Source organism: Typopeltis vanoorti, chromosome 25 (assembly GCF_054136105.1).
Source record: "Typopeltis vanoorti isolate ZY-2024b chromosome 25, IOZ_Tvanoo_1.0, whole genome shotgun sequence".
Lineage (NCBI taxonomy): Eukaryota > Metazoa > Arthropoda > Arachnida > Uropygi > Thelyphonidae > Typopeltis > Typopeltis vanoorti.
Window position 1 is genome coordinate 16,256,579 of NC_143573.1, and position 15,093 is coordinate 16,271,671.

General features: G+C 34.4%; 1 protein-coding gene across 2 annotated transcripts in view; it reads right to left on the reverse strand.

The window, feature by feature from the left end:
- Window positions 1-15,093, reverse strand: part of LOC150092573 (uncharacterized) — a 283,311-nt gene that overhangs the window by 10,352 nt on the left and 257,866 nt on the right. Inside the window, exons 13-14 of one of the 2 annotated variants that reach the window (XM_090414417.1) lie at window positions 13,007-13,145; window positions 1,621-1,741 (exon numbers count right to left, since the gene is read on the reverse strand). In XM_090414417.1, coding sequence (XP_090270543.1) covers window positions 1,621-1,741; window positions 13,007-13,145 — 260 coding nt within the window. The remainder of the gene's footprint in view (window positions 1-1,620; window positions 1,742-13,006; window positions 13,146-15,093) is intronic. The other variant, XM_090414418.1, reaches the window with a different exon arrangement.

Below are 15,093 nucleotides of genomic sequence, written 5' to 3' on the forward strand. Positions count from 1 at the left end.
TGTTTTTACATTATGGAAAATACCAAGAATAGCGATCAGAACTTTACCACCTTTGCTGCAAGTTGCCTGAGTTTGTACTACGTACTAGGACTACTTGCATTAGCTCAAGCTAGTAATCGTCAATACTTTTATAGTTTATTATACTATATTTGGCATGAAACTCTCTGATTTCAATCTTTGAGTTTCTTATTCGGTTTTAAAACAATGTGGGATTTAATATCCCCTTAATTTAAATAATACAGTCTGCAAAAGCTACTTTTTTTTTTTTTAAAACTTTCCTATTTGATTGCTGCTTATGAAAACTAGACAGCAATGGCAAAATTGTGACGCTCTCAGAAGAAAATGGCTTTGTTAAGTGCATTTTGATCTTAGATGAGTAACATGAACAAATCAGTCAATGAAAAGGTCTCCTGAAGAAGTCCCTCCTCAATAGATTTTGGGAATCTTTCCAGTCGTGCACTTTTCCTGTCTTCATGTTCCACAGAGCCTGGTCATCAAGAAGAATTAGGCAAAAGTCTTTCAAATGATTCAAAATAGATAAAATGCAGGCAACAGAGTCAAAAGCCACAATGAGTATATAAAAATAATGAATGTGACCACCTTTAAACCATATAATAGTACAGATAAACTGTTTGGGAAGGTATGCCCTTGCTAAGAATCTGAGAACCACTACTACCAAACTGAGATCTCTATTGATCTCCACTAGGACAAACAAGAATAGAAGAGTTATTATTAGAAGTAGAAAAGGTGGAAAACACTCTACTGGGCAGAAGCCAGTAGAATAGACATTTACTCTATGTTAATGGAGATAATTCAAGATTCCAGGGAGGAAGTAGTTCCCAATTAATCATTCCATAAAAGATAAAACAGAAGAGGGAAAAAACATCATAAACAGGATTGCAGATCTTCACCTTAGATTTAAAAATATGCTACAAACTGAAGTTAATGCACCAACTACAGACTACACAGAGGAAGAAAGACATACATTTTATGAAACACCAGACCAACTACGAAAAAGCACTGACTTTATAATTTTAATGGGAAAGTTTAAAGCTAAATTAGCCAAAAAAGCAATTTACATACAACAGTGATTGGAAAATACAAACTGGGATAAAGGAATGAAACTGGAGAATAATAATGGACAGCTTTTAATGAAACACTATTTATTAACAGAAAATACATTGCCCAAGACAAATACAATACAAGTAGCAATTGACTAGTGAGATCAAAAACTGTAATCAACAAAACATGGAAAATGAAGGAACTGATTAAAAACGACTATCTGCTGACCTAGTTGGCTGAATTGCTAGTGTATCCACTTTCCATCTACAGACTGGATTTGCATCCTATCTAGAGATGGATATTTGTGAATGTCTTTAGGTGAGGGATAAATTTCATTGCTTGGTGTGAGTCACTGCTCTACTTACTGGACGCTTGAAGTGGTCTGAAAAGTTCCATGTTTGGTCTCTAGAGCAGGGCTGGTTTCCTGGTTATATAAAAATAAATATGTAAAATTAATAAAACAGAAAAATCTTTAGTTCACCCACAGTACTAATGAGGTGAACTAACAAATATTATATATCTAAATATACTCAAGAATTAGAAACAGCTGGCACTCACCACTGTTCTGGATAATTTTGTTGAGATATTCTGCCATCAAAGTACGAAGAGCCCGTTTAAATGGCAAGCCCATTTTGTGTGGAAATACAACAGAAGTGTCCACTACTGTGTTATGAATGAGCTGAGAATAAGTATAATAATTATAAATATTCTGATTATCACAATTTTTTTTCACTCTTTCAGAATGAAAAAGAAATTACATCTTATTACAGTAATTTATATTAACATTCTTCTGCTTAATAATAATGATACAATGAGTATGCTTTATGACCACATACGTGAACAGATTTTCTGACTATATGTGATTAGATTTTGAAGAAGTATGACTATTGCAACAAAGCTCAATATATATATATAATTTCTATGCTAATTTAGCCACATCCACACAGCATATCTGGCAGAATTACCACAAATAATCAACTGATGTATTTCAGCAACTAATAGCTTTCACGCACAGATGCAGTTTATTATCAAACGTTAGCTCCACATGCACAGATCTGTCTTTCAGTGGATATATGCAAGAGCTGCTCAGATGGCTAGCCTGATAGACATTAAAATGCCAGATGTTTTGTAGTATGTCCAGTGTGCTGGAATAAAAATCAGATTGTTTGTCAATACATTTAGTTCACTAGAATGGAGTATACTCTGTATACCATAAAAAAAATTTAAAAGGATCATATATGGTGAACTAAAAGCTCAGTAATGGGATCTATCATGCTGAAAGATATAGTCCCTGTATCTATCTGAAGAAATGAATAATTTTGTTAGATCCTGAATAAAGGAATCTTGAAAAGAACTCATTCATTCAGAATCCAACATATTAAAAAAAAAAAAAGAAAAAAAAAGAGAAATACCTGCACATCAGCTAAAATTAAAAGTGAAACTTCTTCACTTTATGTATAAAATTTGCATTCCTTATTTCATGTACGATATATTTAATCTCTTGTGTTCATATTAAGATTTTATTAGAGTATGTTTTATAAGAGGGATAATCTGACTTAATTTAAGCCTCACTTAAGCTGTGTAAAATTAACTGTGAGTCATCAAATAGTTACTAAATAATAATTCTTGGAAGGTATAAAACTACATGTGTACAGCGTAACGCTGGCGGCAGTTGCTTAAGCGGAACGTATATTGATGTGAATTCTGGGAATACAAGAGCATAACAGCATCAGGAAAAAGCAAGGGATGAACCCAAGGGGTGAAAAGATATGGGTCGTGTGCAAAAAGGACTGAGAAAAAAAGAGGGTGCGCTAAGGAGAAATATAAGGGGACGAGCGGCATATCGAAGCCATCTCTTGTCGTATCATTTTCTTGTTTGGTGGCTCGGAAGTTAGTGGGAGTTCGAGTAAATGGGGGATGAAGCATCTGTGTTAAGATAAGATGTTGGACAGCAGACTTTCTTGAAAATGGAGAAGGATTCTATGCAGAGCTGAAGGTAAAAATTTCCAGTCCCAGCAGAATCAAGCCGTCGCTGAGAAGTCCCATTGAGTTGTTCCTGAAACGCAAAGATTTAAGTCCGTTTTCGGCAGAAATAATGAAGATAGCGTAACCCCTATGTTGCCGTATGGACAGCCAATAGAAAAGAAGTAACCAGACGTACACGTGGTGCTGAAAGACGTGGAAAAAGTTCAGTAAGGTAAAATTACTCTAATTTTGTGTATAAAATTCATTAGAAGAGAGAAGATTGTTTACGAATGTGAAATTAAGAATAGTATTCTAAAGAACTCTGTGGACAGTCTCTAATTAGAAAGTTAACCTCCTTTGAGAGAGTAAGAAAAATTGTTTGGAAGAGATCTTTTGTAATTGTATGTGATAGGATTAAGTTAATGAGATCAGAATTGTGGATTTTAGTAACTGAGTAACATTAGAATGTTTGTTTATATTATCTTATGAATAGCATTACAGAAAGGAATTTTAGTTTAACTTCATATAATTTGCTGTCTATCCCAATATGTAGTTATAGTGTTTTGCATGTTTTATGACCTTTAATTAATTTAGAATATGTTAACCTCTTAACTTGAGTTTTCATTTAGTATTGAGCCATAATTGAGTGTATGAATTTTGTATTCTGTTTAGATATTCCAATAAACTTGTCATATTTTCCTAAACCTGAGTCATGCCTGATTACGATTCCAAACTACCACTTATAAAAATAGAACCTATTTTGGCGGGAAGGAATTAGAAAGTGTATATAATTATAGATTTAGGTCACGACTGCAATAATCTAAATCTATACGGGTGTTAAAGTAAGATAATGTGTAAGAAAGCCTCAGAATCTAGTATTGTCTCCCTGATCAAGGATCCTTTTCTGCTATAGGATACTGGCTGGTGCAGCAAAATATAAATTCGCCAGTATCCGAAGAGGGAACAATCCTAGATGTAAGCCTATTAGGCCCGATATCTGACAAAGTAAAATAGCAATAGAATAGAAGTAAAATATAGAGAAAGCCATGACTTAACAATAGAACAGCCGGTAGGATTTTAATTGAGTAAGGTTTTAAATGAGAAAGGATTTAAACGAGAAACAACTAAATAGAATAGATATATATAACATATAAATATTTTACAATTTACATCATATTCAGGTACACTCTGTTGATATGGCTTCTGAGAGGAATGGTCCAATCATGGAATGCTAAGCTGCAGTACATCACAGTCAATTTGGGAGTGTTGTGTGGTTGTTCCATTAAAAATATTGATATTCATCTCCCAAAATTCAATAATTTGATGTATGCTGGCAGAAATGTGAAAGATGACTTCAACAGAGAAGGCAACATGGTCAAGTAACACATATCTATCTGAAAGAACATAACCAAAACTAATGTTTCCTCTAAATTTTGCTGGCCCATTGTGTGCAGGAAAAACGTTTTATGTGAAAGTTTCCAGTTTCAGACTCAGTTTGTGCATTTTAATTAAGACCAGAGAGTTTAACACACTAAAAACAGTAATGTAATATTTCTCATATTAATGACTTTTTTGTGTGTCTGGCTATAATATATAAATTGTGAGCACTAAATAAATTTGCTTAAATCTGGTCATATCACTGCTTGCAGAATTCCAGTGACTGTATTGCCTGGACCAGTGTTTTGCAAACTTTTCTGACCACAAACCATAATAAAAATTTATTTAAGTTAAGGATATTACATCCCATATTGTATCTTAGCTGAATAAGAAACTCAAAGAGTTTCATGCCGAATATAGAAACTATATAAGTTTGGCGATTCCAAGAGTAAGCAAATACCTGGATAGTGCAACACCTGACCCATTTGATAGTGCAAATTAAGGCAACTCATAGTAAGGGTGGAGCAAGCTCTGATCACTATTCTTGGTATTCACCCATAATGTGAACTTAGCTCCTAAGAGCTATATTACTGTTCTACATTATGAGAGAAGGTCACTACCCAGACCAGTTTCAACCTTTATTGAGGTCTCATCAGTGAGTAGGTACACCTAGTTAATACCAAGTTTGTAGCGGACAGAACTTGCATCCCTTCTATAAGAAGGGATGCAAGTTCAATTCTCATAGAAGGGATGTAAGTTCTGTCCGATAATACAAACTTGGTATTAACTAGGTCTACCTACTCACTGATGAGACCTCAAGAAAGGTTGAAACCGGTCTGGGTAGTGACCTTCTCTCATAATGTAGAACAGTAATATAGCTCTTAGGAGCTAAGTTCACATTATGGGTGAATACCAAGAATAGTGATCAGAGCTTGCTCCACCCTTACTATGAGTTGCCTCAATTTGCACTATCAAATGGGTCAGGTGTTGCACTATCCAGGTATTTGCTTATGCTTGGAATCGCTGAACTTTATATAGTTTCTATATTCAGCATGAAACTCTTTGAGTTTCTTATTCGGCTAAGAAACAATATGGGATGTAATATCCCTTAGCTTAAATAAGTTCATGTGGCCGAATTGAAGCCTTTGGCTCTTCATATAATTCATAATAAAAAATACATTTTACATCTCAACCTAACATACACAATATATATGTTAAAGATACCAAGAAATTTTATATACTTGGTTTTAATCCTTTTCCCAAGTAAGCAAAACAAAGTTTTGCACGTGAAATATATTCACGTCTGAGCTTTATATATATATATATATATATAGACTGAGAAGCGATACCCCCTAGGAGACCGAGGTGTTGTACAATACCAGGCAACTCACTGCAAAGATTAAGCAAGTCCCAAGCACATCGCTGCCTTCCAAAAACAGTGTAATATCAACTCATATCAGATATTAAGTTGATAAGACTAATACTGCACTCAGTCAAAAGGCAGTGAAGGAAAAAAGTGGAATATCTTGTTCATTATGTTGAATTTTTTCTTGACAATTATTCATAAGACTATTACACTTTTTTTATAAAATCTTTATCAAGTAGCTTTATTTTTATCCTCTTACATGTTTCGCCAATCTGTTTCTATTGGCATCCTCAGGGAATACAAATCAGTAAGCACAAAATGAAGGTTACAGACTAGGTTATAACCGATGGTTCTAAATCATACAAAAATTGGTATTGTGCATGACAATGTGCGTGTCTCGTTAACGTGATTTATTCGTGATGACTCATGACATAATTATTATGAAAGTTCATTTCTTTGATATTTAATGATCTGATAAAAGTTTTCCAAATTTCTGGTAAAATTAGACCTTGATTCTTGTTTAGGTTTTCAGTTTTACGGACGACTGTAGCTGCTTCTTTAAAGGTTCTTGAATGGTAGTTATCTTCTATGTATGGCATAGGGCTCTTATCCCACTCAATGTGATGGTTAGTAGAGGCAAAGTGGCATGAAAGGCCTGAAATGTCTTGTCTGTTATTTCTGACATATCCTATGTGTTCTTTCTTTCTCGTTTCGAAGCTTCTAGATGTCTGACCTACGTAACTAATACCACATGAGCAAGGAATATTATATACACCAGAGTATTTGTAGAATGGGCGAGGATCTTTCGGTGATCTTAAAAATTTCCGAATAGTATTGATTGGTTTGAATGCCACTCTGATCTTGTATGGTTTTAAAAGGTTAGCTAATTTTTTGGAAAGGTTGTTGACAAAAGGAATTGTAATTGTACTGATGTATTGGACGTCATCACGTTGTCGATGTGGTATATCAGTAAATAGAATCTTGTTATAGAGTCTTTTAGGGTAACCGTTTAAAGAAAGTTCTCTGGATATTGTGGTTAATTCCGTTAGTAGGTCATCCTTGTCTGTTTAAATAGTTACCCTAAAAGACTCTATAACAAGATTCTATTTACTGATATACCACATCGACAACGTGATGACGTCCAATACATCAGTACAATTACAATTCCTTTTGTCAACAACCTTTCCAAAAATTAGCTAACCTTTTAAAACCATACAAGATCAGAGTGACATTCAAACCAATCAATACTATTCGGAAATTTTTAAGATCAATGAAAGATCCTCACCCATTCTACAAATACTCTGGAGTATATAATATTCCTTGCTCATGTGGTATTAGTTATGTAGGTCAGACATCTAGAAGCTTCGAAATAAGAAAGAAAGAACACATAGGATATGTCAGAAATAACAGACAAGACATTTCAGGGCCTTTCATGCCACTTTGCCTCTACTAACCATCACATTGAGTGGAATAAGAGCCTTATGCAATACATAGAAGATAACTACCATTCAAGAACCAGCTACAGTCGTCCATAAAACTGAAAACCTAAACAAGAATCAAGGTCTAATTTTACCAGAAATTTGGAAAACTTTTATCAGATCATTAAATATCAAAGAAATGAACTTTCATAACAATTACGTCATGAGTCATCACGAATAAATCACGTTAACGAGACACGCACATTGTCACACACAATACCAATTTTTGTATGATTTAGAACCATCGGTTACAACCTAGTCTGTAACCTTCATTTTGTGCTTACTGATTTGTATTCCCTGAGGATGCCAATAGAAACAGATTGGCGAAACACGTAGAAGGATAAAAATAAAGCTACTTGATAAAGATTTTATAAAAAAGTGGAATATCTATTCTTATCAGTTTAATATCTCATGTTGCCCCACGGTATTAAACTGATTTTTGAAAGGCTTCAAAATGTGCAACTTACTCCAACTTTCTCCCTGGTATTGCACTACCTCTAGAGAAGAAATGAAAAAAACACACACGAGAAATTGCTATACAGCAATCCCTCGATTAATGCACCTCCGAATAGTGAGCCTCTAAAATTTGATTAGTGTGCCTATATACATCTTAAAAACAAATGTTACAGATTTTAAAAATTTTCTATCATACATTTTTTGTGGCTAACTATTTAAAAAAAACCACTCACCAGGATGAAATAATTTAGTTATCGATTTAAAACATTTTACAAAGTTATTTTTTAATGGCATGCTACACTATTTCCATGTACACTATGTTCCAAATTTACTGACAAAATTTATGTCGTCTGCTAAATGTCATAGCATTTTGCTGATCATATCTCGTGCCTCCTTGGCAATTGTTTTCCTCACTTTTATATTTTAAAGTATTTCCCAACCTTTTGCTCATGAGTAAAAGGTTTAGTGAGCAAAAAAGTGGAAGTGTGAAAATGATCCGAAAAGTAATCTCATTGGAAGAAAAACTTGAAAAAAAAAAAAAAGGAAAAAAAAAAAGAACAAGGCGAGTCCAGAGGGAAGAGTGAGTCCAGAGATAGGACGAGAACACAAAAATGGGTGAATTACAGTATACGAGCAATTTAAGCAAAGCTGCTGAATACAAAGAGAAAGGTAAGGCTACTTCAAGTTCATCATGCATACACTTGAATTCAAAGTATTATACAGTAATTGAATTAGAAAGATTTCTTTCTACATAGATCGAAGATTGCAACCCGAAACAGATCCCGCTAAGCATTGACCTTATTAAATCAAAAGAATTAAGTATCTTTGCAACCCTGAAAGAAAGGGCTATTAATGATGGAAAAGAACAAGAATTCCACACTAGTGCAGGGTGGTTTGAGCATTTCAAAAAGAGAAATAGCTTACACAATCTTCTAATCACAGGAGAGGCTGCAAGTGCAGATAAGGATGTGGTCGACAATTTAGCCTGGTTATAAAGTCACAAAGTCAAATGAAATTACTGCTAGCAATATGCGAGCTGTTTGGAAGCACATTCTTCCACATTGTGCAAATGATTTTAGAGGCTTTTCATATGTATCTAAATTAATTAAATCTCATTCTGAGAAATTGAGTGATTCCGACTTGCTAAATGTAGATGCACAGCAGGAAGATCCTAAAGAATATGAAGAAAATTTAATCACTGACAAGCCCAAAGAGATTTCACAGAAACAATTTGAAAATATTTTCCATACAATCGAAGTTTTTAAACAGCAACACATAGAGGATGACCCTAATGAAGAAAGAAGCAGTAGAAGAGGCAATAGGGCCATACCGTCAGTTGTATGAAAAATAGAAACAGAATGCAACCAGACAACGTTAGCTCAATCCCTTGTTAAGTAGAATAATAAATTTATATTCTGAATATGTTTTATTGTCTTTCAGCTTCATGGTTTTCCTTTAACTATGCCCTGAGATATACCCTAATTCTTTTATGAAAAAAATTAAGAGTCAAAAAAGTAATTTGAGCAACGATTTATATTTTTTCCCATAAGTTATTATATTTGATTAATGTGTCTGTTTTAAAGACACACTAATCGAGGAATTCCTGTATATACTAAAGTAAAAACAAAACTCAAAAAGTTAATATCAAATATGAATAGTATTAACATCATCATCATCATCAAATTCCTGCTATGTACCCTCAAAGGGTGTACAGGATATGATAGTACTACATGAAAAAAAATACATCATTATTAATTTCCTATCTACAATTTTCCTCCAAATCAGTCTGTTACTTGTCAAGACTCCAACATCATCAGATCTTATATTTCTATTGTCTAAGGCACTTTGTACCACATCAATATACCTATATCTTAGTCTTCCTCTGGGGCGTTTTGCTGCCAACCTGGCAGAGAACACTTGTTTTGCCAATCTTTCCTCGCCCATTCTGTTTAAGTGACCATACACCTGAGATTAGCTCTGCTAATGCATTCCTGGATGCTGACAATATCAAGTTCTTTCCTAATATCCTCGTTTTTGATATGATATTGCCATTGATGCCATCTGTTCATGCCCCTAATCTTTCTCAGGACACTCATATCGGCGGTCGCTAGTCTTTGGTCAAATGTTTTACTCCTAACTCAGCTCTCAGATCCATAAGTTAAAACTGGTTTGAACACTGTCTTGTATATACAGCTAATTTAGTGTTCTGACTAATTCCTGTCTTATTCCATATAAAATTATTCAGTTGACTTCCAACCATACCAGATTTGCTGATTCTGCTGCCTATTTCCATATTTAATTTACCATCTTCAGTAAAAATCGTGCATAAGTAGCTGAAATGTTTTACTTGTTCCACAGGTTCTCTATTCACAACACAGTTGACATTTTCAATGATTCATTGCTGACCTATTTTCATTGCTGACCTTCATACTATATCGATTAAAACAGTTATTCAATTTAGTCAGGGGAATCTTGCAAACTTGTAGCAGATTTATTTAGAAGTACAACATCATCTGCATAAAGCAAAGAGCTGACGTTAACATCTCCAATTCTGATATCATGTTTAATACCACTTTAGTTCATAATGTGATCCACATAGACAATGAATAACAGAGGAGATAATGTAATCCTTCTCTCACACCAGATTTAACATTAAACCATCTTCCTGTACTTCCTTCAATTCTAACTGCTGACTTACAACTCAAATAAAGACTAAGTATTGCTTAAGTAATGCCCCACGGACACCGTATAACTGTAGCGTATTGAATAGCTTCTCTCTTGGCACCTTGTCACATGCCTTTTCCAGATTGACAAAACTTAAATACAGTTCTTTGTTATATTCCCATGCTTTCTCGACTATTTGTCGTAAAGTGAAGATCTGATCCTGACAGCCTCTATTTGGCCTGAATCCAGCTTGTTCTTCACCAAGCTTTTCTTCCAAAATTCTTCTCAACCGTTTCTCAAGTATACTACCATAAATCTTGCCAGGAACACTCAGAAGGGAAATACCTCTGTAATTCTCACATTCAGTTTTATTTCCCTTTTTATATATGGGTGCTATTAGAGCTCTACTCCATTCATCGGGAATTCATCCCTCTGTCCAGTCTTTCTGAACTATGCAGTGCAGCCACTGTAAGACTTTTATACCACTATACTTCAGCATTTCTAGTCGAATATCATCTACTCCTGCCTGCCTTTCCACATTTCAAGCCTTTGATGGTTTTTTCTACTTCAAGTATGGATATGTATTCCTGACTGTATGCCTGTTGAGTGATTTTTATCACTGCTTGTTTCATTTGGCAATTTTTCGAAGTAATTACTCCATACTTCTAGAATATCTTTTTCTCTAGTTTTCATTTCACCTTTATCATCTCTAATTCCTTTTACAGCACTCTTTCCTCCATTTCTGAGCTTCTTCAACAACCTCCAGAATATTTTGCCTTCTTGATATTTATTTTCTATGTCCTTGCCAAAGTCCTCCCATGACTTTTGTTTAGCTAGTTTTACACAGTGTTTCGCTTTCTTACATTTCTCTGTGTTCTCTAAGAGCAAAAGCTGACTTATTTGCCAGGAACTTTTGATATGCTTACTTCTTTTCCTTCAGTGTCTCTTTAACTTCCTGTGTCCACCATGGAGTTCTGATTTTTCTATCCTTGCAGACAACCTCACCATATGCCTCTGGCTGAATCAATCAGTGTTTTCTTCAAGGCTTGATACTGAATCTCCAAGGTTTGGTTCCTGTTCTCAAACTCTTTCATTTTTTCTTCAATAATCTTTGTGTATTTTAGTCTACAGTTCAAATCTGAGAGCTGCTCAACTTTTATTCGCTTTAAAACTTTCTTACATGTTATTCTTTTCAATATGAAATTCAATTTTATCCTGCTCAAGACTAAATAGTGATCGCTTGCAATTTCAAATCCTCTGTACACTCTGGTGTCCTGCACCAGGGAGAAAACATCACTATCAACAATAACATAGTCAATGAGACTTTTCTTATTCCTTGCTTCTTCTCTCCATGTGAATTTGTGCATATTTTTATGTTGGAACATGGTGTTATTAATAACCAGTCCATGTCCTGAGCAGAAATCCAACAGGTATTTGCCATTATTATTATTATTAGCTTTGCTCTTTTCTCCAAATTTTCCCAAAATATTTTTGTATGTCTAACAATCATTTCCTACTCTGCCATTTAGATCCCCACCAAGGATCAACTTTTCCTTTTTCATTCTGTCAGTTGCTTTCTCTAAAGCTTCAAAAAATTCTTCCGCTTCTACATTAGTAGAACCTTCTGTGGGACCATAGGCACCAATAAGTCTCACAGTCCAATTCCCCATTCTGATATTTGCTCACACCACTCTACTTGAGACTGCCTGCCATTCAAGAAGATTAGCCTCGTATTTTGTGTTGAATACTATGGCTACTCCTTCTTTTCCTTGATTGTCATTGCCTGAATATAACATTTTGTATTTATTGCTCAGAAAGATCTCACCAGTTTCTTTCATTTTTGTTTCAGTCACCCCTATTATGTCGATCTGGTACTTATCTAATTCCTCAACTAGTTCCATTTCTTTGCCATTCAAGCTTCTTATGTTGATAGTACCGATCTTTAACTCTGGTGATGTTGAGTTGGGGTGTGCTTTCAGATTTGTTCCAGTCGCTGACTTTTCGCTGTTCGCCCTGGTTCCCTGACAAAAACAACGGGGTCCTTGTTTAACTGGGCGACACTCCAGCCGGCTTGAAATTTTGACATGTTGTACCATCATTTTGTATATTGGTTTAAGCCAATAAGAATACAATTTGGTCAGCTAAATTGCAAATTGTCAGTTTATCCTCGTTCGTTCAGTATCCAGGTAGATACCCAACAGGGTGCATCATGAGAAGATGAGGATTGGACATTAGGTCAGAAGCCCTGGTCAGTTCTCAGCATTCCTTTAAAGGCCATGTGGAGGTCTCCTCTCAGTTATACAGCTTTGACCCTTAAGCATCCCTGCTATTATATATAATACAAAAATAAAAGAAAAAAAAGTGATATTCTCAGTTTTATAATAATTTATATGAGCGTATGTACAAAACTTCAGCAGATTCCTACTTTCCCCATAACCTTTTACTAATCTCCCATATAGCATGGATATAATATAAGTTTACCAACCTCTCATGTGCAAGCTAATATTGAAAAACAGCTTCTGACAATTTTTTTAACTGGAGAAACAGTAAATACTTCTTAATTAGCTATTTATATATATAATACAAAGATAAAAAAAAAAAGTGACATTCTCAGTTTTATAATAATTTATGCACTTACTTTTAAAGCTTTAAAATCACTTTCTAAACTATGTCCTATTAAAATAGTTTTGTCATTAAACATATTAAGAAGTACCGCCTGTACATCTCTTAGAGTAGTTGTGATACCTTCTAGATCATCTTCAGTGATGCCACTGAATCTACAATTTAAAAAGAACAATATTATTACAAACAGACATAAAAACAATGGAATAAACTTTCCATATTTTATAAACAAAAAAAGTATTTCGGATTTATCATAGAACTCTGCTTTGGAATCTTTATCAAGAAGTAGTTAATATTTTAAATAATTAAAATATTAAATACTAACAGATTTTAAGTTAACTCAATCAATTTCAGAGTACAGCCAGATAAGGCTCAACATATGTATGTTAAGTTTAGGTGTTGGTGGCTATAATAGTACTTCACAGTATGAACACCAACAGAAGAACAAAATCAATAAAAGGTTCCGATTTATATCTGGAGTATAAGATAACTGCTGCTTGCAGCTTTTTTTTTTTTTTTTTTTTAAACTTAAAATATTGTCTTATAAACTGATATATATGGTAAATTAAAATTGTATAATGCCATGAAAATTGGTTTTCATCATATTCTAATAGTACTAATAAATAAGTCCTAAACAGAGAAAATTGGACAAATGACTAGAAAGCAGGAAGACAGTTTGCACATTACCCCAAGATTCCCCGGAGAGAAGAATGCTCCACTTGAAAAAAAAAAGAAAGCACGAAAAATAACAGAATTAGAAAGGGAGAGATGACTGGAATAGAGGATATTGGACATATGTGGAGCCAAGTAAGAACAACTTCCTCTGTCCAAACCCTGTAGAGACTGTCATAATTCAATTTCAGGCTTAATTTAGTAGAACTTATTACCTGTCTCTCTATTCCAAACTCACAGCCACTGAGATCAAAATTTCTGTCTGATAATCTGCTAGTAATCAGTGGTATAGGCAAATGGTGGATATTTGAGAAATGAGCTGACCTAGCTGCAATATCTATTGTCTAATTTCCATTAATCTCAGCATGGCTTGGAATCCAACAGAAGTGTACATCTAACTGTATCTTCCATAACTGAAAAAGGTAGTGATGGATTTGAGAGAGCACTGACTGTTTCAAGTAGCTCTAGACTTCTTATTGCCAGAAGAGAAATTTGAGCCTTAACATATTATGCACCTTTGGTAACTATATGATCTGATGCATTTTAGTACAAACTCTATTGCATACAGCTGAGCTGTATGCAATAGAGCTTGCACTAAAACACAAATCCTACTAGAATGTTGTTACACTCTAGTAGGATTTGCACAGAGATATAATTAATATTATATTATAATATCCCAATTACATAATGTTTGGAAAGATGGCAAAAAATCCCACTATGCCTTCTGATTCTGAGTCATTTATGTAGACAGGCACAACATCAAAGTACTCTGGTCTGAGAGATGCTAGTAGTCGACAGGAAGGGTGGAAATTTTTGGTAGCCTGCTAAAAGAAAAGCTACATGCTTGCATGTATGACTTCTATGGTGGAAGTGTGTTTGGTCGCATCTGAGCTATATTGTCTACTGCAATCTCTAGAGCTTGTAGAATAGCTTTTATCTCCAAACCAAAAGGTTTTATGGCAGTCTGTCAAGTGTTACAAAGATTCTTCAATTGTGGACAAAAAATATAGTTGGCCACATGGTGATTTGGCAGGAATTTTATTTTTGTTGCATATAACAGATAGCTGTTGGTGTCGAAGTCTTAGTTAACGAGTCCCTAGTTGAACTTCTGGATTAGGATGAAGACCACACCTACAGCAAATTTGTACATAATTAATCTGTACACAAACTGTCATTTCTGTGAAAATCTAGCCCCATTTGCAAGCACCTGTTCAGGGAGCTGGCCAACAGCTTCCTGCAACTGTGAACATATTCCATACTGAAATGCCTCTCCAAATAGCATTCTGTAAGCACTGTACATTAATTCCTTAACTAGGTCCTTTGGAAATTTGTAACACATTTGTGTAATATAATTTATTAGTATGCTGGCAATAAATTTATGTCCACATTTGGCTGTAATCATGAAAATTTTTTCATATACTGGTAAAAAAT